General features: G+C 57.6%; 1 protein-coding gene across 1 annotated transcript; it reads left to right on the top strand.

Moving 5' to 3' along the window:
- Positions 1 to 2,459: 2,459 nt before the first annotated feature.
- LOC144253268 (interferon-induced GTP-binding protein Mx1-like) lies at positions 2,460 to 23,109 on the top strand. The gene is made up of 14 exons (XM_077795054.1): positions 2,460 to 2,556; positions 4,697 to 4,830; positions 7,004 to 7,196; positions 8,185 to 8,322; positions 9,028 to 9,182; positions 10,108 to 10,246; positions 10,787 to 10,985; positions 12,751 to 12,829; positions 14,830 to 14,952; positions 15,339 to 15,480; positions 18,054 to 18,212; positions 19,806 to 19,882; positions 20,468 to 20,707; positions 22,800 to 23,109. The coding sequence occupies exons 2-14, from the start codon at positions 4,726 to 4,728 to the stop codon at positions 23,028 to 23,030; spliced, it is 1,980 nt and encodes a 659-aa protein (XP_077651180.1). The 5' UTR covers positions 2,460 to 2,556; positions 4,697 to 4,725; the 3' UTR covers positions 23,031 to 23,109.
- The last annotated feature ends 396 nt before the right edge of the window (positions 23,110 to 23,505 follow it).

Raw genomic sequence — 23,505 nt, 5'->3', positions numbered from 1 at the left:
AAGCTTATGTGGTGGGCAGTGGGTACTGGGAAAGGAACAGAAGTTCCCGCATGGGCAGGGAGCAGCTCTCCAGGGCTGGGGGTTTGAAGTTCTGTTGATGGAAAAGAGAGACCTGGCATTTATTTAGGAGGGAACACCTCCACAGCAACTTGGGTGGGAGGTGCTGGGGCTCCTGAGGGCAGGCGCTGCCTCTTGATCTGAGCAAAGGGGCAAAGGTGCAGAAGGATGCAGGTGTGGGGGCCACAGCCCTCCCTCCCAGCTAGGGGCCGGCTCCATGGACCTCAGTCTTCTCCTGTGTGAAATGGGAGTGAGAATCTTCCCACTGGGAGTGTGCTCCTGGGGGGAGTGACGGACTCCTATTCCTCTCTGAGGCTGCTGCCTAACATGCTGAGTCAGTACCCATGATCTGGGTCCAGGTGGCGGCCACTTCCCACTCTCTGGCAGGCCCTAAGGTCACTGTCATGGTGTGCTTATACAAGTGATGAGGTTCCCGCACCAGAGACCTGGAGGGACCAGGGCAGTGGGGGAAGCTCAGGGCACAGACTGAAGGAGGCCTGCAGCACCCGCCAGAGGGGGGTTCCTTCAGTTTGGACCCGGGCTCCGTGTGGCCCTCCCTCTCACAGTCCTGGCTCAGCTGAGACTCAGCCCAGCTGTCAGTCGGGGGCTTTGATGAACTTTCCTAAAAACAGTCACTGTGGTTTGTAGGAGCACTGCTGCCCAGCTGCCCAGAGTGAGATCTGGGGATGTCCCAAGGCCTGCATGTTGGCACCTATGTCCTGCAGAGACCTCTGTCACTGTGCTCATGGCCAGAAGAAGGTGAGTCTCTCTTAAGTCTGACTGGAGGTAAGCAGCTCCGTGGGCTGGCAGGCTTCCTGGGTGACCCTGGGAGAGGGAGAGCTTGGGGTCTACCACCTAACACCTAGCACGGGTGGACCCTGGGTAGCCAAAGGACTTCAGCCCAAGCAGATGTGGGCTGCAGAGCTCCCCTGGTTTCCACAGTCATTTGAGTTTCTGGGAACCCCATAAGGAGCAGGGGAAGGTGGTGTGGAGGGGTAGAGGAGTGATGATCCCTAATCACAGCAGACTTTGGGGGACTTGTGGTATGGAACCCTCAGCTGAACTAAGGGGTGTGGAAGAGGGGTTCCTCAGTTCCCCGAGGGAAACGTCATTCCCCTGCACCGGGAGCAGGAACCCCAGAAGGAGGGCCAAGCTTGCTGGGTGCCAGCCCAGGTTCTTCCATCCTTTTCCCACCTGGAGAAGTCAGGGGACAGAGCTGCAGGGAGGCCTCCCAGCCTCCAGAGAGTAAAGGGGCAGGAGGAGATGCACTGGGAGATGCCCAAGGGTCCCGCTACCTGGAACACAGAAAGCTGGACTCCCTGCTGCAGTGGAGTGGCCCCAGGGAGTCTAGTCAAAGGACCATCCATGCTGCCATCAGTGCCGCAGGCAGCTCAGAGCATCAAGGAACAGACAGACATCAGTGGTGGGAACACGAGGTTCAGGGACTAATTCTATGAAACGGATCCACTGTGCTGACCCCCACTGCGCTGACCCCCACGTGCTTTCTTTTCCAAGAAGCCATTTACCTGCAGCCCTGCCTGGCCTCAGTGGACAGGATATGTCACCTTCCTCAGTAAACTACTCTTAACTGTAGGAGAAATGCAGGCCCCAAATAGTGTGGATAAGAGGAACGAAGGTAACCCAAAGGAGGGGACACATGTGACCAGATCCTGAAACTCTGAGAGACAAAGGCAGTTCCTCCTAATCATAAAATCTGTAAGAACGTACCGTTAAGAATCCAATTAGAACCTAGAGTTCCATGACAGTGGGGATCTTGGAGTCACCTTGCTGTCCTATGATTAGTCAAAAGTCAAGAGGAGGACCTGTGCAGGGCTTTTGGAACTCCCCTGGGACGCCCAAACTGAAGTGCAGGAGAGGACCCTTGTCTCTCTCCTCTCTGAGAGCACCCATTCTCTCTCTTGAGAGTGTTCTCTTCTTTCCCCTTCAATATTTGTCCTGTTATTCTAAGGGACACTTAGGAAATCTTTGGGACTTGATCGGTAAGAATCAGGGTTTGAAGAGGGGTTTTTGCAGCTGCCTGTATAGCAAGCCTCCAGCTTCTCCTAAAGATCAAGCTGCCTATCAAGATCCCCACAAGTTTTTCTGAGACACAGCAGGGTGGCCTGGCTGGAGCATCTCCTTTCAGCAAGATGCAGGAGGAGGAGCTCTGCAGGGCAGCAGCCTGATCTGGGTAGGAATCAGTTTCATTTCTGAGCCTGGCTCCACCTCCAGCTCCACCTCCAAGGCTGGGCTGCAGAGGGACTATCTCCCTTGGTTTTCCGGTAAGCAGGCGGGGTTTGTGGGAACCACATAAAGCCTCCCAGCTGGACATCGCCTGCACTGTAGCTGCACAGGGACAGGTAAGTGTCCAGAGAGGCACAGGACAAGCACAGTGCATTCCTGCTGTGGACTGGCGCCCAGGGGAGGCACTGTGGGGACATTGCTGCCTGCAGGGACTTTGCTGCCTGCAGGAATCAGTGATACTGACAGGCGCTGCAGGTGAGCTCAGACCCCCTTTCATTCTAGTTCCCACCAACTAACTCCTGCTGAGGCTCTTGGGTGGAGCTTGAGAAACTGTCCCCTAGGCAGCAGTGGCTTTTCTGCTGGTGTTGGTGGGCAGGCAGAAGGATGGGGAGTGCAGGGATCACAGAGGGACTCAAGATAAGGCTGAGCCCTGAGAAAGTTTCAGACCCAGGGCTGCTGGGGTGCGAGCCCACCCCAGCTGCTGACTATGGTCTCGATGGGTTGTGTTTCCCCACTAAGGAGGTGCAGCCAGCAAGGCCAAGACCAGGAGATCCCTGGAAGGGCAGAGGAGTCCTCAGGATCCTGCAGGAGGTTCCCAGGAAGGGGTGGCAGGGACTGGCTTGTGCACAATGCCCCTGCTCCAGGTCCTCCCCAGCCGAGGACTTGGACTTGGAATCCCTAGGATCGTGGGGTCTTGGGGGTACAGAAGGGTGTCAGTGGCTGGGGCAGACTCAGGTTCAGGGGTCTGACTCAGTTTGCAGAGATGCCTTGGGTGGGCCTGGAGGGGTGGAGAGTGGCAGGAGTCGTGCAGACTGATAGAGGACCCTAGGGGCCTGGGAATCCTGTCCCCCAGGAGGTTGGTGACCACCCACTGCTCAGATGGGGTACTAGGAATGAGTGGTCACATTGTAAGTCAAGGTTTTTCCTGGGAAGCCCATCAAGTGCTGGTAGCCACTAACTGTCAGTCCCAGAGGGTTCTAGAAGAAAAACAAAAAGGGGAAAGTAGCCCTGGGAGGGCTGTTTTCAAGCCTAGACTGACCACCTTGGGAAGGTGGCGGGTTCTCAGTGCCCTAGGCTGTCCCTAGAACTGCTGGGCAGGTGGTCCCTTTAGGCTCCTGAGGGAGGAAGGCTCTGAATCCTCCCTGCGTTCCCTGCTCGCCTTTGGGCTCTGAGCTGAGGATGCTGCCCCACATGGATGAGCACAGCCAGCAGGCTGGATGGCCCCTCACCTGCTGGGGCACTGTGCCCAGCAATGCTGGAAGCTGGCACCTTGGTCTGGGCGATATGTGCAGGCTCCCACAGCCTGAAATCTGGAGTGGAGAGGCAGCAGCCTCCCACCCAACCTCACAGGACAGTCGGTGGCCACAAGGCAGGAACCTGCCCTAGAAAGGAACACAAAGAGCCCTCAGCACCTGGACAGTCGCCCCTCCCTGACCCTGAAGTGTGATGACAACAGAAGTCCAGGCAAAACCCAGTCCTCTGCACAATGTGACCACACTACCCTCGTGGGCCCTGCCCAGTGGGGTCTGCAGTAGTGAGGGAGGAGAGCTAGGGAGGAGAGGGAGGCGGCCCAGCTCCCTTTCAGTCTCCCCCCAAACACAGGGTGCAGTACGTGCACCTCACAAGCAAACGTGGGCTGAGAGCTGCGGGTGATGACCAGGGGACTCTACCAAGACCCATGGTGCTGGGTTTGCTTGGTCCATGTGCACATGGCAGCTGGAGGCCCAGAGCAGAGAGAGTAGAAACAGGTGGAATGACTGAGATTTCCTTTCTGTGAATCCACCCTGATGATCAAATGATCCTAGAAAGGTACAACGTTTGTGGCTTGCAGACAAAACACACAGGACTTAGCTCTCAGGAATCTCCATAGGAAACAAACAGAGGGAGGGAGGATATACCCAACGACCTGCTTTGGTTGCTCAAAGTGAGTCCGTGGTCATGGAGAGCAGGCCAGGGACCCATGATGTCACCTGATGGTGTACTAAGGCCCACTGAGGCCATCCTGGCCCAGTAACATGGTGATCCAGGGGGCAGATGGAGGGGGTCTTCTCTGTGGATCCAGGGACACCACAGGAACCCAAGCTCTCAGCCCACATTTGCTCGTGAGGTGCAGATCCTGTTTCCAAAATAGGTGGAGGGAGGTTGTTTCAAGAAGAGTTCTGTGGATGGACAGACTCCCTAAGTGGCCTCTGACTCCATGACCTTCCTTATCACCCCACTCCCACATACAAAAGGAGCCACCCTCCCTTTCCAGAGGGCCAGGGGTGACTAGATGCTGCTTAGAGGCACACAGTCATGGGCTGGGCAGAGGCTGATGTTCTACAGAGGCCTGGGCTGTGTTCTTTACCAAGGGCCAGGGCTTCTACCTTCCCTGACTGGCACATCTCCTGTGAAGTTCAAGGTGGACAGGAGACAAGGAAGAAGATGATTCCTCCATCAGAAGTCAATTGTGCTAATCCTGCTGCTGTGGAATCCAACCATCTCTTCCCAAATGGAGATGCTTCCACGGCAGAGAGAAATGAGGCATTGGTGAGTGGCTCTGTTCAGAGGGATGCTTTATTTGGGGAATTTTGACACAGTAACAGGGAGATGGCTGTCACAGTGGGTGTGAGTCCTTCCCATCCCCACCCTAAGACTTATCACCCAGCAGGAGGGCCGTCTGGGAGGGAACCCTAAGCAGGTGCTGTAAGGAGAGGAGGCGTCAGGTGGCCTTCTCCTTTGCCTGTGACTTCCACACTGCTGCTGACACCACGGGACAACTGTTGAGTACTGCTGAGAAATGGAGTCCACCAGAGCAGGCGAGAGGCCAGCATTTCAAACCCGGGGTAGCAAAGACCCCAGCCCCTCCCAGGGACTTGGCTTGAGCTGCCCTGACTGCTCCCCAGGGCCTCTAGAGCCAGTCCTGTTGTGATTCCTCCTTAGAGCTGGGAAGCCAGCTCCCGAGGGAGGAGAACCTGTCACATCACCCGGCTGAAAGGGCCAGTGTTGGGATCAGTCTCCAGGGCACCTCAGTCCTCACCCCGTGTCTGCTTCGTCCCCAAACGCTCTCCGTTCTACACTGTGGAGACCACGTGGCTTCCCTAGGGATGGAGTGTCCTGGTGAGACCTCCACACTGAGCCATGGTGACACAGGGGGCAGCACAGTGCGCCCCGGGTGTAGATCCCAGCCCTGTCCCTACACCAGCCCATCTCATCCCCCTGGTCTCCCAGAACAACATGGAGCCCAGCCACATTGAGCTAACCCACTTGGTTGCACCTGGGCCCCAACAGAGCGTGCAGGACCCAGTTGTGCTGCTCCAGGAGGGACAAGACTGACTCAGTTCATGGTGTCAGAGGTTTCAGTTCACGACAACTTACTGTGACCTTGAGATGTGGTGTCAGAGCATGGCAGGGAGCCTTGCCACACACGGTGCTTCCCCCAAAGGCTGGGAGACCAAAGAGAGAGGAAGGACTGCCCCACGTCTCCCAGGCCGCACCTGTTACACTACACACTAGCTCCCAGTCATTCCAAGCTGGGAACTCAGGCTTCAGCACATGTGCCTCCGGGAGACAGGTCCAGATTGTAACCTCTGCTCTCCCCACCTGCCTGGGAAGCATCTGGTCTTTTCTAGTCTGGGTGAGGGTGTATGTCTGTGAACCCCACGTCCACTTCAAGGTAAGAGTGACGCTGGTTCTCAAATGCGTCCCCTGCCACAGCATCCGCAGAGCCTGGAAGGTGCTGAAACTGCAGGTACTCAGGCCCTCTGCAGCTGAGACCTGGAGAATTAGAGACGTAGCATGGGGCCAGGATCAGGTTGATGGCCCGGGGGTTGTCTCTCGCCCTTTGGAACCGTGTGCTCCCGGAGGCCACCTGCACAGCAGTGTTTATCACTTTCCATGGAACCAGCTCAGGGGAGAGTGCAGAGCAGGACGAGGTTGCCTCGTCGGAATCCCACACTGGCCATAACATCCTGGCCAAGACATGCAACTTCTAAAAAAAAAAAAAAAAAAAAAAATAGCATCCTAATGAATCCTCCTTAAAATAGAACAGAGTCACCGGCCTGGTTCCTGCCTGCTTCCAGATGAAGGCCAGGTGTGCTGGCGGGAGCTACGCTGCCCAGCTGTCCCTGGGTCATGGCCACCACCCAAGCCATGCTCATCCCGCTTCTTTTCAAATAGAGGATTTGGTGGGTCTAGAATCCCACGTTCCTGGGGTTTTCTGAGTGTGTTAAGCCTGTCAGAGAAGGAAGGTACAGCCCAGGGGTAGGGCTGTGCTCAGCAGAGTGGGAAGCCTTGGACTGAAACCCAGCACCAAATAAACCAACCCGCACCAAATAAACCAACCCGCACCAGAAGCAGTGTCTCCCCACCTGGTTGGTGGGTGGTAGGAAGCCGCTGTCTAGACCATATTTGGTCCTCTGTAGAGAGTGTTTCATGTGGTGGCCACTTTTAGCATTTTCTCTTTGGCCCTGTGCTACAACAAGTTGACTCTAAGGTGCATGGATGTAGTTTGTTTTGTATTTCCTGTTTTGGGGTCTTCATGAGGGTTTTGGATCTTTGGTTTATGTTTTGCATCCCATTGAGGGGTGCGTGCACGAGTGCTTCAGGTATTTCCCCCTCCCCTTGGTGGGATTCCAGGGACCCTGTATTACTCCTGTCCACAGTGCCACCTTTGGTGGAGCGTGACCTGCACATAACAGAGTGTCCTCTTGGCCTTCTCCAGGGGTCCGAGTTCAACCTCTGCAGGCAGTACGAGGAGAAGGTGCGCCCCTGCATCGACCTCATCGACTCCCTGCGGGCCCTGGGCGTGGAGCGGGATTTGGCCCTGCCTGCCATCGCCGTCATTGGGGACCAGAGCTCGGGCAAGAGCTCTGTGCTGGAGGCTCTGTCGGGAGTGGCTCTCCCCAGGGGCAGTGGTGAGAACTCATTTCTAACTATTGTCCTCGGGCACCTGGTGGCTCCCAGAGCAGTTCTGTATTCTCCAGTCTGGAGGCTGCAGGTGGAAGGTGAACGTGGGTTCTCCTGAGGTCCTTCTGGGCTTGCAGGTGGCCATCTCTTCACTGTGCCCTAACCTCACATGGCCTTTTCTCTGTGCAAGATTCCTGGGGTCTCCACCTACTTTTACAAAGATGCCAATCATATGGGTCAGGACTTTCCTGTTGTGAGCCCTGATGACATCTGTCAACTCTAATTGCGTCTTCAGTGGCCCCATCTGCAAACACAGCCACATCGGGGTGATTGGCTCAGGCTTTTCATTTGGGGTGAAGAGCTCTCTGTCTCTTGCACCGTCTGGTTGCACGCTTTTCTGGATTGTATGGGGTCTGCAGTTGGTGGAGAGTCTGAATGGATAGTGTCCCTGCCCAGAACACTTGAGTGTCTTTCCTGAGCTCAACACACCAGGTTACTGGCCAGCTGGGGGACAGTAATGGGCACTCTGTAGAGTGATGCGTTTGACTTGCATGGACAGGGGTGCCTGTGAGAGCTCAGAGGCTGAGCTCTTAGACAGCCAGGATTCAGAGAGGGCTTATAGAAGCCCCTTCTGTATGGGAATGTGGCCTGGGGGAGCAGTGAGTGGTGGGTGGCTCAGGAGCAGGCAGGGCTCTTTGCCAGTGTTTGGGAGTTTGTCACCTGAGCTGAAGGCAGTACATTGGGTTGAAACCCGAAGTGTTCATGGGTTTAGATAAATGAGAGAAAGTCGCTGGGAGGACTGTTCCAAAGCTCATGTCTGAGGTCACCACAGACCCGGTGCCCAGGTGCACGAGAGGTCACTGCAGGGTTTTGAGACCAGAGGCTTCTGCCTGGGCATCTCCCCTGAGGATGGCATAAACCTTGGAGATCTGTTGGTGCATGGCCCCTCCAGCCTCAAGAGCAGAGCAGAGGACTGACATTAGCGTGGTCTCCTAGGTATCGTCACCAGGTGCCCTCTTGTGCTGAGGATGAAGAAGCTGGGGCAGGAGGATGAGTGGAGGGGCAAGGTCAGTTACCTGGACATGGAGTTGGAGCTCTCAGAGGCTTCACAGGTGGAAGAGGAAATCAAAAAAGGTGAGTGCCATGGTCTTGCCTGGACACCAGGCCCAGCTAGTGCAGAGGGTCCCCGTCTCCCCTGCCTTGGGCCTGCTCCCTCGGGAGCCCTCCCTTCACCCACCCCAGAGCTACTGCACTTCCTCTGCCTCATGTTAGGGTCACCCACACGACTTGGGGACCTGGGTACTGCAGGAGCAGGGAGCTGCCTAGGCCTTGCATGCGGACGTCATTATTTGCAGCCATGTTCTAGACTGTAACAGACATTCCAGAGAGATGGTGTCTATGCTGAGAAGCGCCTGGTGGCCCCCAGGAACCTTGTCCCATTCTAAATGTGTCAATACCGAGAGGGTCCAGAGAAGAGCAGGCTCCTAACAGAACCCACCAGTTCCTGGTGCCCTAACAAGTTTCCAGCTCTGGCCTGGGTCCCCTGTGTCCTCACATTACTCTCTGTGACTCTCCTCCCACACCCAGGGGAGGGTCACGGCATGCCATCAGGAAGGGCTCCAGGCTGGCCCAGTGGAGATGTCCCAGGTGCCTCTATAGACCATCCTGGGCACAGCAGGGAAAGAACCCAGAACCTCTTGAGGAAACATGGGGTCCAATCTCCAAAGGGACGGTGCTCCAAACCTGCTGCCCCAGGACCCCCGAGTCAGAGCTGCTGTGGCAGGCTCCCTAGATGGGCACCGCCCTTCAGCTGCAACCCGGGTCCTCTCCTCTGCACAGCCCAGAACCTCATCGCCGGGACAGGGCTGGGCATCAGCGACGAGCTCATCAGCCTGGAGGTCAGCTCCCCCAGCGTCCCGGATCTGACCCTCATCGACCTTCCTGGCATCACCAGGGTGGCTGTTGGCAATCAGCCCACTGACATCGGGCGCCAGGTGAGACTCCAGCCTCCGTCTGCCTGTGCCCGGGATGAGGGGGCGCTGCATGAGTGCAGCCGGGAGTCCAGGTCCTGGTTGAAGGGGGCGTGTGGAGGTGAGTGGCAGTGGAGAGCCAGTGTCACGATCCCCAGTGGACGGAGATGACCGTGCAGACAGGCAGCTCTGTCCTTCCTGCCTGTGGGAGCACAGCCTGCACTTCTGTAGCCTCCACAGAGAGTGGTCAGGAGCTCTGGACGCTCCTTGAGTATTTCAGACATTGGAGCGTCACCTCGTCCCCTTCCTTAGAGAAGAAGGGACTTTGGGCCTCAAAATGCAGAAAGGCATCATTTCTGTGTGTTCGGCCGAGCCTTGGTTGGGTCACGGTGACGTTTTGTGTGGCACGCACCCTGCCATCTCTTAGAGGGCTCCTAGTGGGCAGAGAGGGTGAAGGCGCAGGGGAGGTCACATCTGGCCTCCGGGGCTCTCACCCCAGGAAGGAAGACTCAGGAAGTGAGTCAGGCACTGGGTCTGACGTCTTGCTCTCCACTGGGACCCTCAGATCTGAGGCCCCAGGGACAGTAGGCAGCCACAGCCTCACGGCCTTCCCTGACCTGGGGCTCCACAGTCTGCAGGCACCACGGCCCTGAGTCTGGCTTGGCAGAGCCATGGGGTTGTGTTTGCTGGTTCACTTGCCCACGGGTCCTCCATTGAGGAACCGGTTGCAGACACTGAGTGCCTCAGTGCAAGTGCATGGTCTGGGCCTGTCCCCTGCTTGTCCACCCCAGTGTGTCCCCTGCTTGTCCACCCCAGTGTGTCCCCTGCTTGTCCACCCCAGTGTGTCTCCTGCTTGTCCACCCCAGTGTGTCTCCTGCTTGTCCACCCCAGTGTGTCTCCTGCTTGTCCACCCCAGTGCTGGGAAGTCACGGCCTCTTGTTTCCTATAGATCAAGCGACTCATCAGGAAGTATATCCAAAAGCAGGAGACCATCAACCTGGTGGTGGTCCCCAGCAACGTGGACATCGCCACCACTGAGGCGCTGAGCATGGCGCAGGAGGAGGACCCTGACGGAGACAGGACCATAGGTGAGAAGCAGGGAGCTGATGGTGGGACCATATCCCTGAGTCCAGGGGAGAGGCTGGATGGCCAAGGGTACCTGCACATGGCTCAGGAACTCCCCCAGGTGTAGGTTACGTGTCCGCTGGGTCTGGAGCAAGGGAGCCACGTTGATCGTTATTGGCCACCTCATGGCCTCCTGACCCATGTCCCTTTTGGAAGGTGCCCTGGGCTCCAAGGGCTGGGCAGGAACAGGAAGGAGAAGCTCCCAGTTGAGATCTCTGGAGGGAAGCCAGGCTGGTCTGTGCATGGTGAAGGATGGACAGAACATGGCCTGTCTTTCCATGGGCCTGGGTGCAGGAGCTGGGGAAGGGCCACCCCTCTAGCATGGCCCCTGTCTCCCTGAGGCCTTCCCTGCAAGTCTTTGTGGACTGGGACTCCAGCTGGCACGTGGGTTCTGTAGGGGCCCTGGTCTGCTGTCACCTGGGCTGGGAGGAGGCCTGGGGGCTGGTTCTTCCCCTCTGCCGTGGGACACTGCACGGTCTCTGATCCCAGTCCCTGGCGGGCAGGAATTCTGACGAAGCCCGACCTGGTGGACAAAGGCACCGAAGACACCGTGGTGGACGTGGTGAGGAACCTCGTGTGCCACCTGAAGAAGGGCTACATGATGGTCAAGTGCCGCGGCCAGCAGGACATCCAGTCGCGGCTGAGCCTGGCTGAGGCCCTGCAGAAGGAGAAGGCCTTCTTCGAGGACCACCCTCAGTTCAGGTTGGTCAGCTGCACTTCCCCAAGGCCAGCCCAAGCAAGGCGGCCGTCCCTGCCGGGGAGAGTGGCTGGGCTAAAGCAGGTGTTGGCAGTGTGTGTGTGTGTGTGTGTGTGTGTGTGTGCATGCACACACACATGGGAGTGAGTGTGCGTCAGCCTGTGTGCCCCCGGCACTGACTGCAGAGCTGTCCTGAGAGGAAAGGGACGCAGAGAGCGTTGCCCCCTAATTTAAGGGAATAAGGAGGCTGCTTGCTGCACTCATCTAAGCAGATGGTGCTGGAACCAGAGTAGAAACATGGATAGAACAGCAGAGAAAAACGGAGAGCCCAGGTCGGACACAGGTGCCCGCTTGTTTGACACTGACCAACGTACAATTCACGGCAAGGAGCCAGAGAGGTCGCTGCCATTCAGGGGCATGGGGTTGTGTTGAACATCTGGGAAGCCTGAGTGGGGTCTTCCCTAACTAGCAGACCAAAACGGACATCAGCTGTAGTTAACTTAGCCATGAAAGGTGGCCTCACAGGTCCCCGAGGACCTCGGCCCTGGCATGTGCAGTCGCAGGTGCAGAAGTGCCCGTGTCCAGTGAGGCCTCTTCAGAAGGCAGGACTGACTGACCCGCTGGTGGGATCTCAAGGAAGAGCCAGGTGGAGTCTCAGCCTTATGGCCTTCAGTTCCTGGGAGGCTTCAGGGCGTCCCATGGAGTGACATGATGCCCCAGGTGCATGCACAGAGTGGCAGCTGCAGTGAGTTCCACAGCAGCCAGAGGGTGAGAGAAACCCAACATCCGAGGAGCAAGGAGCGCAGAAGCCGGTAGCTGTGGGCAGGAGGTGGACGCTCCTGTCCAGGCTCAGAAAGGCAGGAAGCCCCCTCCTGCTGCCACATGGCTGGACCTTGAAGACACTGTGCCAAGGGAAAGACTGTGACACCAGACCAGGCCATGTGTCTGCACTGGACGAGGTCCCTGGAGCCAGGAAACTTACAGCCACAGGAGAGGAACTGGCCAGGCCTTGGAGGAGGTGGGAACGGGGCTTGGCGATTAATGGAGCAACCTTCCAAGACAGAAAAGTTCTGGAGGTGGCCGAGCTGAGCCACAGTGTCAAAGTCTTGGTGTCTCTGAAGTGTGCACTGTAAATAGCTAAAAGTCAAACAACATGGCATGTTTCATACACGTTGGGAAAAATGGATGCTTGTGGACAGTCAGGCTTGGTGAGGGTCTCCAGCCCCTGCCGCCTGCCACCCTCAGGGGCTACAAATGTCAGGGACCTGCAGTACCTCACCCTGTGGGCCCAAGTTTGGCATTACAAGGAGACTCTGTGGCCTCCCCCCTCCACGTGAACATGGTTGCAGTTCTCATCCCAGGGCAGCTGTGTCTCTCGGTTCCCCAGTTGTCATGTGTGTATGAAAATAGGCATCATGTTTGTGTGCAGTCCTGTCCCCAGAGGTGCTGTGTGGTCACGCCTGTTACACACGGAAGGGTGTGTGTGTGCCACGGAAGCGTGTCTGAGGTGAGCATGTGTATGTTTTGGAGACCAAATCTGTAGACACATTTATTTGATGAGCTGGAAGGGACAGTTCCAGCCCCTGCGGACATACCCGAGCTGCCCACAGGTAACCAGGTCTGATCCAGCTCTGAACATTGCTTGGGTACCAGCTGTATGCCCTTGTGTTTGGTTGGAAGTGCCTGAGTCTGTCCCGGCCTCCCATCTGCACATGCAGACTCTGATGTGCTATCCACGTGACCACAGATGTCCCTCTTGCTCTCTCCCAGGGCTCTGCTGGACGAAGGAAAGGCCACGATTCCCTGCCTGGCGGAGAGACTGACCACTGAGCTCATTGCACACATCTGTGTAAGCAGACCCCATGTCCTCTCTGAGGGGTCCCTGGCACCCAGCCGTCCACAGTGCTGGGCAGGTCCTGTACCCAGACCTCTCAAGGCTTCTCGGCACACATCGTGCTGTCTTTGCCGTTGGTGACTCCAGCACGAGAAGCCTTGGTGTGGGGACTCTGCTGCCTCACACAGCAGATGTGGGTGGCACCCTGGCTGTGGGTCCATCTGTCCTGGGGTTTGATGGTGGGTATCCTTAGGAGCTGGGTTCCCAGTGGGTCTCCAGGGAGAAGAGTGTTGGCTGCTGTGGGACCTGGCAGAGTGTCCCGCTCACACCACTGTGATTCTCAGCAGTGGGGGCCCTCAGCCAGTGTGGACCGGGGCAGCAGCCCTGTTGGAGAGCTGCCTCCCGTGTGGGCACAGATTCTCAGTAGAGATCTTGCCATGCTGCCCAGCACCAGCGTTCAAGGTCTTTCCCAAAGTCTCAGGGTGCAGGTGGAGAGCAGGGTGATGTCTGGTGGACCTGGTCAGGAGGGTGGCGCTCTCTGGGCCAGCGTCATGCAGAAAGAGCCCATCCCTTAGCTGACTGCCCACTTAGAGCTGCCTGGGACTTATCTTGGCCCCTGCACTGGGTCACACTCCTAAACCCAAGCTCATTTTTCTTAGCTAGGTCACCGCCCGGGAGGCCCCAGGTGAGTCTGAGGCCCATCAGCTGGCTTCGGACTCTGAGTCTCCCTCCTCACATTGCCAGTCAGGGACGCGTGTGAGGGAGGCTGCTGAGGGCCTGGCTGCACCCTCCAAGCTGCAGGGGCGGGGACCTGGGGGCAGCAGGGCACCTTGTATTTTATTGTATTTATTTTTTATTTTTAAATAGGACTTTTGCATTTATTTCTGATTTTGCTTCAGACGTGAGGTGATTTCTTTACATATGAAGTATATCAAGTATATAGAAAACAGTTAATAGACACTTATGTACAAACTTGGTAGATTTTTTGGTATTTGCTACAGATTCCCCCCCATTTTTAACCAGTCCATTTTTTATGTGTTGTTTTTACATATATATATATGAGGGTGGAGTGCGTTTTGATATATTTTACATACGTGAAGTACAACTTCCCATCCCTGTGGTTGTGATGATGTGGAATTGCACTGGTCGTGTATTTATGTGTATGAATGTAGTAAATTATGTCTGATTCTCTCTAAAGTCGTCCCTATTCTCATCTTTCATTTCTTCCCTTGATTCCCTTTTGTTTAAATCAATGAACTTCTCTTTCCCCCTCCCTCCTCATTTTTTGGGTGTTAGCATCCACATATCAGAATGTTTGGCCTCTGTTTTGTTTTGCTATTTTTTGGATTGCCTTATTTCACTTAGTAGGATAATCTCCAGTTCCATTTCTTTAGTGGTCAATGCCCTGATTGACTCTTCGCTAGGGCTGAGTAATGTTCCACTGTGTACATACACCACATTTTCTTTATCCATTCATCTGTTGAAGGGCACCTGGGTTGATTCATAGTTTAGCTATTGTGAATTGAGCTGCTCCAAACATTGATGTGGCTGTGTCCCTGTAGTGTGCTGATTTTATGTCCCTTGGGTATATACCGGGTAGTGGGATAACTAGCCACCTGTTAGGAACAGAAGTCCCTGCTAGCTTCTCCCTGCTGAGAACAACATCTAAATGTTGAGGAATCTCAAGTTGTTCCAACTGCAGACAGTGGATCTGTCTGCACCCCTGCACCACCAGAGCTGGTGGAACATGATGCAGAAACAGTGGCACCTTGTTGGCTCCTAGGTGGCCAGGAATCACGCTGAGTGGGCGTCTCTGTGCGGCTCCTGGGCTTGTGTGCAGGAGCAGGCTGTGGGCAGCCCTGGTGGAAGGGGATGCCCAGAGTGTCTCTCTGCACAGGAAAGTCTTTAGAGGACATCAGGATGTCACATGTACCTTGCAGCTACTCTGGTGAGCAGGCCTGTGGCCTCATATTTTTTTTCCTAGTCCATATTTGTATATCCCATCGTTTTCCCAGAAATCCCTGCCACTGCTGGAAAATCAAATAAAGGAAAATATCCAGAAAGTAACCGAGGAGTTGAAAAACTTTGGCGTGGACGTCCCAGAGGAGGAGAGCTTGAAAACTTTCTTCCTGATAGACGTGAGTATTGCCCAGGGCCTCGTGGGACAGATTCCCCTGTTGTCCACACGGGGATGCTGAGCCTCCTCTGCTTCTGTCCTCACTCCCATGAGGCTATCCACGGCCCTCTGCCCACTTGGTCCTAACAGGGACAGGGTTGAGGCAGTGGCAGGGAGTGGAGGGTGTGTGCAGGCTGGGTAGCAGGGAGGAGGTCTCAGTCCTCTCCTCCACTGAAGGTGACAAGGGAAAGGTGGGACTTCCTGGTACCTGAAATGCCTCACCCCCTTTAATCCAGAGTCGCCCAGGAGGGGGAAAGGCTCATCCAAGCCCAGCACCAACAGGCCTGCAAACACCCTGGCGTCTGTTATTTGAAGATCTGCTCACACTGATGTTGTCCTTATTTGCAGAAAATCAATGAGTTCAATCAGGAGATCAATGCTATAGTACAAGCCGAGGAAGTTGTAGGGCCGGAAGAAATGCGGCTGTTTACCAGGATGCGAAAAGAGTTCCACAAATGGAGTAATGTGATTGAAGAGAACTTCCAAAAAGGTGAGTGTGCTGGGTGTGTAAAAGCAGTGGAAACCCGCGGCTCACTGTTCTGGGTGTGTGAATGCCAGATCCAGGCGCCAGCTGACTGGGTGTCTGGTTCCAAGATGGCGCTGTCCAGCTGTGTCCTCAGAGGGAAGCAGAGGCCAAGCTCCCCTGACCCTGTTTCTAAGCACAGGCCTCCAGATGTTGGGGTAGAGCCCTCAGGACCTGAAGTCGCACTTTTAATGCCACCACATTGGAGAGCTTCAGCATGAACTGGGGACACGTTTGGCCATGTCAGTGAGCCAAGGCCTGGTCATAGCAGGAGCCTTGGGCTGAGTCTGGGGGGAGGTTCCAGTGGTGGGGATGCTGGAGAGGCAGCTAGGAGACCGCAGCTCATCTGCTCTGCTCCATGCTGCAGGACGAGGCTGTGAGCCTTCATGTCCAAGGTTACCATAGAATAGGGGAAGATCTATTGGCCCCAACACTTCTTAGCCTCTAGAAGAGACGCTGCTCCCCAATAGTGAGTGGAGGGACATGGTGCATCTGGTGTCCTAGAACCCCGTGAGGGTACTGCTGGCACAAGCCTGGCCTCCTGTGGCAGCAGAGAATGAAGATAAACAGCCCACTGGACACCACCAGGAATCCGGGGAGGGAGAGGGCAGTTCTAGAATGATCTACCCAGATTTCAAGAGGCTGAAGGAAGTCATAGATGAGTTGACCAGGGTGTAGCAGCCAAGCACATTCCAAGTGACCTGCTGTCCCTCGAGGACCTTGATGTGGGTCCACTATTCACCTCCACCTTCCAGAGCTTCAGAGCAACAGATTTCCTTGGCTTTGAGTCTCAAGCTGGGAAAGTGGTGCTCCCCTCTGGGTAGGCCACCTGTGGAATCCACGGGCCGACGGCATGGAGGGGGTGGGGACTTGGGGCAGTGCTCTTTGGAGAAGCCCGTGGAAGGCTCATTAGGGGACAGTGACTTACCTCCTCACTGTGTTCTCTGTTCCTACACTGCTCAGCCCTGCCATTCCAGGGAGCAGAGGCTGTCCCCTGCTGTGGGTGCATCGGGGTTAGGGAGGGACACCTGCCCATTTCCCACAGGGAATCCTTTGCACTCTCACGGGGGTGAAACGTGGTGCATGGAGTGTAGAAGACAGAGCTCTTGAGACTCCATAGTAACACCCGAATAACCCAGTGGGAAAATGGGAAGAGACCCGACTTCAGGAAGAAGACCAGAAATGCCCAGGCACCTGAAAACCACAGGGTGACCGCTTCACAGCCAGAGACGGACAAGACCCTCACGAGCTGCTGGTGGAGAGGGAGGTGGCACAGCTGCTTTGGATGATGGCCAGCAGCTCCACCCCTAGGTCCACACTCCAGGGCCCTGAGACCCATGTCCACACAGGAACTGCAGAGCAGGGGTCCCCACAGCAGCCCAGGTGTCCTCACATGGTGGCCTTGGCCCATGTCCTGGTCTCGTCTATGGTGCTCACAGGAGCACCCCTATTTAAATCCCTTGCCTCTTACAGACCCTGCCCACACCACGGTCGCACCATGAGGCCTTAGGTGGTGGGACCCCCACCTGCATTTCCAGGAATTTCCCCAAACCACACACAACTGTGCGACGTGAAATTCTCAGTCCCGGGCCCAACGCGTGACCCATTCTGAACATGGCTGGACCTTGGACACACCCTGTAGGTGCAGGAAGTAGTCCCAACAGGCCACATGCACCTGTGTCAACACCTATGACGTGTCCACAGTGGGCAGAGCTGTCGGTCAGCCAGCAGAGTGGTGGTCGCAGGGACTGGAGAGAGGGACCAACTGGCAGGACAGTGACGGCCTGTGGCGTCTTCCAGGGGGGACTTGTCAGCCTCTAGAAGACATAGTGGTGGGGTCCCAGATCAGGGAGACACGCCGAGAACCAAGGACTGTCCACTTGGCAGAGTGAGTGGTATTGCCTGAGAACTGATCTCAAAAACAATTTCCTGCCAGGAAAATCCCTGAGCAAACAGCCCCCAGAGACCATCCTTCCAGGTGGGAAGCTGGACCCCTCTGAGGATGCACCCGGAACGTCCCCACGGTCAGGCACCCTGGGCACACAGTGTGAAGAGAAGCTGAGCCTTCTGCCTAGTGGACAGTGTCACTGAGCCTCGTTACAGCACCTGAGGTGCCTGTGCCCTCTTGTCCCCTCTATGACGGACACACCTCTGTCACCACAGCCCAAGAACACCTGGTGGGCAGGTGGCTGCAGCTGATGTCAGGGTCCTTGCTGCCCCCAGAGGCCCTGTGGTCCTGGTTGGGGAGGAGAGGTGTCGTCCTCTCTCTGGCAGAAGTGGGGCAGGGGGACACAACGACACAGGCCAGTGCTTTGTCCAGTAGGCCTTCCCTGAGACCCTGCGCCTGCTGTTCCTCTATGTGACCCCTGGGGGGGCCTAGGGACACCACAATGGCCATCTCCTTACTACAGACCAGAGGGTCATCCATTCCCAAATTGAGGTTCCTGGGAATTCGCTTCTCCCACTGAGGTCTGCAGAAGACCAGGAAGGTGGTGTCGCCCACCCGCGGGGGCTTACCCACAGCCCCTTTCCTCCTGTAGGGCATGGAGTTCTGCGTACAGAGATCAGGAAGTTTGAAAACCAGTACCGTGGCCGGGAGCTGCCAGGCTTTGTGAATTACAGGACGTTTGAGACGATCATAAAGGAGCAGCTCAGGTCCCTGGAGGAGCCGGCCGTGGACATGCTGCACACGGTGACAGGTGAGCACCATGTCACTTTCTGGCCTTCACTTCTCAGGCAGGAGGGGGATCGGAGCCGGGCTCGGGTTCACAGCTGTTCCCGGGGTTTTCTCCCAGCAGCCCTCTCTGCTGCCCAGACCCCAGCCTGCTGTGGGGCTCCATTCTGACACTGCCACCCACTGGCTAAGGGCACACTCCCCCAAACTGTCCCCAAGAGTATGCGCCCATCAGGAGCACATCCCTGCCTGTCCCTCAGGCCCTGCCCCGTCCTCAGGTTGGGGCGTCACAGGTGGTCCCAGGAACATGCTGCCTGGCCCCTGCTGTGCCCACATGGTGAGGGTGTGAGGACCCAGGGCTTGTGCCATGGCGGGTGGCCTGGGTCTCAGCTCAGACGCCCAGAGGTTTTCTGGAGGCCTCCCCCCAGGGCCTGGTGATGACTGGAGCCCAGCCCCACTTCCCTCCCCAGAGGATGGGGTGGGGTGGACATTGCAGCTTCTACAGCTGGCTGTCCTCCTGGTGACCCACCTCATCCTGAATCTGTCCGCGCCCACAGAAATGTTTAGTGGGGAGAGACACTCCTATCAGGCAGGAGGTCCCCATGCTCCCAACAGGCATGTCAGGGCTGGAGGCCTGGCTGGGGTGCCCTCTGCCACCCTGCCCCTTGCCCACGGCCCTGAGCGCAGCCCTGGCAAAGCTCTGTGTGTTGGCTCCTCTGAGAAGCGGGGTTGGGGGAACGGCCATGCACCCAGTGAGGGCCTGGCAGTGCGGTGGCATGGCTGTGGTCAGGGAACCAGGTCGGAGCCCTGAGGGCAGACCCGACTTTGTCCTCTCTCACCCCTTCCTGAAACCCTCTCCCCGAGGTTTGGAGAAGGCCTGGTGTCTCCCCTCCTCCGTCCCCGCACACCCTGCCTCTTCATGAAGAGTGGTCAAGAGGTAGCCAGGGGCCAGCTGCTGGGGCAGCCTCCCCGGGCTCAGCAGAGTGAGTCCCAGGAACCTGGCCTGCTGGGTGGCGTCCCCACCAGCATCCTCGTCACTGCAGAGCTCTGGCCTCTGGTGATCCTGTGGTCCTTGCCGCAGACCCCACAGTTACCCAAGAGAAGTGCAGTCAGTCAGCATCTGGGGAGCTACTTGGGTTTCACAAAGCTGAGGTTTGGGGTCAGCTCAGACTATTCAAGGGTGATGATCTGGTGCTCTGGGATCAAGGACGATCCCAGGAATAGGAAGAACGGGAATATGTGCTCCTCACAGGAGAGCAATGGCGGGAATTTCTGTGTAGTGAGAATCGGCTCTTGCATTTCGTTTCAAATGAATATCGTGGTCCTGCAGATTCTCGGGACAACCTTCAGGCTAATGTGACCGTTTTATCATTAAGGATGACTAGAATCCTGGTCCCCACAAGCCACATTCTTTGAAACTGAGCTCAATGAGTGTCTGTGGAGTGGTGGCCAGGGCTACTGAGCGAGGAGACCCTCCAAGGACCTGAGGGCCCACTTCTGCAGGTGCAGGGCGGGGAGCAGGCCTGGCCCCTGGCCTGTCCTGTGTCCTGGGCTCTGTGCAGGCTGCGTGGGCCACCAGGGCCGCCACCACTGTGGAACCTCTTTTCTCTTTGGTCAGATATGGTGCGAGTCGCCTTCACAAATGCTTCAGAAAAGAACTTTGCTGAATTTTTCAACCTCCACAAAACTGCCAAGGTGAGAAGGAGCCGTGGTTTCAAAGGCTGACCCCAGGCTGGCGGGGGACCCTACCTGTTTCCTCAGGCCCTTCCTGGCCTCTCTTGGCTCTGGGAGAAGCAGTTCCTCCATCCAGCGGGTGGATCCTCTGATGAGGCCCCCAGGTCGGGTTGGAGCCAGAGCAGGGCTGGGGAGGGAGAGAGCAGGCAGAATCGCAACCTGTGACTCTCAGGAGAGAGGCCGCCTGGGTCAGGTGGGAGGTCACCAGGTGGGGGTCACCAGCTGTGGCTCTCAGTGAGAAGCTGAATACAGAAATAGCATCTGTGGAGAGTGCGCAGAGAGCCAGGAGTGAAGGAGACCCTCGTGCCCAGAGGACAGGCGTGGCCCAGAGCCCAGCAGGGCCACCTGGGGAGAGGGCTGCTCAGTGGACTCAGGACCCCAGGGCTCTGACCTCAGCTGGGGTCAGGCCTGCATGAGCAGGGGGTGGCCCAGGCTGCCCAGGCAGTGCCTCCTCACCTTGGTGACCCAGGCTGTGGGCATGCTGATGACCTACTACTGCCCGGGTGACTTGGTGGAGGGAGGTTGAGCGTGTCTCTGTCCCCGCAGTCCAAGATTGAGGACATCAGGCTGGAGCAAGAGCAAGGAGCGGAGAGGTGCATCCGGCTGCACTTCCAGATGGAGCAGATCGTGTACTGCCAGGACCAGGTCTACCGGGGCACGCTGCAGGGCGTCAGGGAGAAGGAGGCAGAGGAGGAGAAGAGGAAATCCCATGGCCAGAGCCAGCCTGTCTCTGCAGAGGAGTCGTCCATGGCTGAGATCTTCCAGCACCTCGATGCCTATCACAAGGTGCGTGTGCAGGGTCTCCATCCTCGGGGTTCTGTGGTTTCCCTGCTGCCTGAGCACCTCTCTGTCTATGGCACGGTGGCTGTGAGGTGACCATCAGCCAGCTCCACCTCTCAGCCCTGGGTGAGCCTCCCTGGGGGCAGCTCCACCTCAGGTAGACAGAAGTGGTTGTGGCTTAGAGCACTTGGTAATCTGGCTGCCACTGGCTGTGTGGCTCTGGCCAAGCTGCTTACCCTCTCTGAGACTTGGATTCTTCTCTGTGCAGTGCTGTCTCATGGAGAATGTTCCGTGAGAAGCGTGTGGTCCAGCTCCCTAGCACAGGGTTGGGATGGCTTGGCAGCTCCACAGGGACCCATGTCCTGGAGACGCCTGCTTGGCCTGGCGCGGCCTTTGCTCCCCACGTGAAGTCACAGGTGCAGCTCAGGCAGAGCTTCTGGGGCCTGAGCATCTGCAGAGTGAGGCACTGGCCCTCCTGGTTTCCAGACCCAGCCCTCTCCACTCTGGGCTGCAGTGGGCAGAGTGTCTCTGTGTGCACCTTGTACAGCCTTCAGCTCTGCCTGGATGCCCTGTGCCTGGGGGGCCCAGGGGCACTGTGGCTCATGGCCTGGCGCAGCGCATGGGTCTGGATGGAGAGCACCCACGTAGCACAGGGCTGGCATCCAGGTCCCAGCCCCAGTCCCTGCAGACCCAGGGCTGCAGACCCGGAGTGAGCCAATTGGGGGTGGCAGGAGTGCAGGGCCCATCCCGCAGCCCCTGGCACCTGTGTACTCAGGCTGCCCCAGGGGGCACAGGAGATTTTGGGAGAGGGCAAGGTGTGACAGAGCAGAATGGCTGACCCTGCAAATGCGTGGCCACCACCCACTGGGGGCCTGCAGCCTGCCCCAGGTGCAGCCCTTCTCCAGGGTCTTGTGGCTGCTCCCAGGTAACTTGGTACACTGCAGAGCTGCACTGCACCTGCGCGTTCTCCTCTTCTGCACAAGGGCTCGCAGGCTGCCCACGGCCCTGCACCTGGTCCCTGGCACTGCTCCCTGGAGATGGGTCCACCCAGATGCCAAGAGCAACCTGGCTCCCCCAGTGACTGCCCAGTGTCCCACATTAGGGTGGAGCACAGGAGTCCGTCACCTCTTGACAGCACCATCTCTTTGCAGCCTCTGCTACCACAGGGATGTTGCAGAGGTGACCCTGTCCACAGCCCATGCCTGTGGAAGCCTGCAGTGCCCGAGCCAGGTTCTGCAGGCAGGCAGGACCAGAGGGATATGTCTCAGAAGTCAAAAATTGGCCAATGACTGTGGCCAGTGACTGTGGAGCTGGAAACTGGGGCCAAGTGAGCCGAGCCCACGGCTGGGTTTCCTCTTGCCCTGGGATGTAGGTTTGCCCTGAAGGCCTCTCCCTGACTGGACCAGGCCCACCCACAATGTAGAGAGTCATCTCCTTACTTAGGGCCAGCTGACCCTTGCATGCCCAGGTCCCAGCATGTCCCCCAAGGGCCCCTTGGCCCTCAGCCGTCCCTCCTGCACAGCAGCTGAGGCTCCCCCCGCTCACCCCAGGCGCCCCATGCTCCGCTCCCTCTCAGCCTCCCCTGAGGCAGCCACTGGGTGCTCCTCGCCTGCCTGGCATCTTCTTTGCTGGCATCTGACACACACTTCATCTCCTGGGCCATCCCAGAGGGTCCTGCCCTGCACCCTGCCTCCCAGGGAGGGAGACTGAGCCCCAGAGAGGTCGCAGGACTTGCCAGCTCCAGCACCTGCCGATTTCCTGAGGTCGGCCTGTGCAGAGGAGCCGTCGGGGATGTGGAGATGTGGTTTTGTGCCGAGTGTGTTGCTGCCTGGTTAGGAATGTCTGCCTCTTCCACGAGGACGAGCCGATGGTCAGGGAGGCTGGGAACACTCGCTCCAGCTGGGTCTTGGACACCTGTGGGGTGGTTCTCTGCCCCGTGCAGGGCTACCCCCGTTACCCAGCACAGAAGCCTCTGTCGGGACTGAGCCCAGGCCAGGGCCTGCACCCCTAGTCTGGGTCCATCCAGGGTTCCTGTGGGGAGGTCAGCGTGCCCTGCTGGCCTGGCCCTCGCCTCCTGTGACCTGTCCCTTCCTCCCAGGAAGCTCACAACCGCATCTCCAGCCTCGTACCCTTGATCGTCCAGTTCTTCGTCCTGAAGAAGTTCGGCCAGAAGCTGCAGACGGCCATGCTCCTGCTCCTGCAGGACAAGGACGCCTGTGGCTGGCTGCTGAAGGAGCGCAGCGACACCAGCGACAAGAGGAAGTTCCTGAAGGAGCGGCTCTCGCGCCTGACCCAGGCTCGGCACCGGCTGGCCAAGTTCCCTGGCTAAGGCTGTGTGCACCAGGTCCACGGCACAGGGAGGTGGCCCTGGCCTTTCCTGGTGGCTCTGTGACCACTGTCCCCCAGCAGAGAGGGAGCATGAGCCCGGCTGCCCAGGCAGGGGCTCTGCTGGCCCCTGGATGAGGGTTGGGGCTCTGGGAGCCTGTGATTCCCAGTGGTCAGAGGAGAGCCCCCTGAGCTCGGCCAGAGGGCTCAGCGGCCTGCCAGTTTCCTTCCTGAGTTGTCACGTCCTGTCAGGAGCCTTGTCTTGCTGTCGGGGTGAGGGCTCGTGGTGGGTGTCCACCTGTCCCTAATAAACCCTGCTGCCCGGCACTTCTCGGACAGGCTTTGTACCTGGGGATCCCTGGGTATGGCAGGAGGAGGGGCCTTGTGCCCGACCTGCCCTGAAGCTGCCCTCCCCAGGGTCTGGGAGGACAGAGGACAGCAGCGTCCTGCTGATTCCTAGAGATGGCCGGGGCGGGGCA

This window comes from Urocitellus parryii, chromosome 2 (assembly GCF_045843805.1).
Source record: "Urocitellus parryii isolate mUroPar1 chromosome 2, mUroPar1.hap1, whole genome shotgun sequence".
Lineage (NCBI taxonomy): Eukaryota > Metazoa > Chordata > Mammalia > Rodentia > Sciuridae > Urocitellus > Urocitellus parryii.
The sequence above is the reverse complement of the archived record's forward strand: the minus strand, read 5'-3'. Positions and strand labels throughout refer to the sequence as shown.

Bases quoted from the DNA above. Each gene is read 5' to 3' on its own strand.
- LOC144253268 (XM_077795054.1), top strand. From the start codon at position 4,726: ATGATTCCTCCATCAGAAGTCAATTGTGCTAATCCTGCTGCTGTGGAA. The intron at 8,323-9,027 runs GTGAGTGCCATG...TCCTCTGCACAG, and splicing joins GGAAGAGGAAATCAAAAAAG to CCCAGAACCTCATCGCCGGG. The intron at 10,247-10,786 runs GTGAGAAGCAGG...CCTGGCGGGCAG, and splicing joins TGACGGAGACAGGACCATAG to GAATTCTGACGAAGCCCGAC.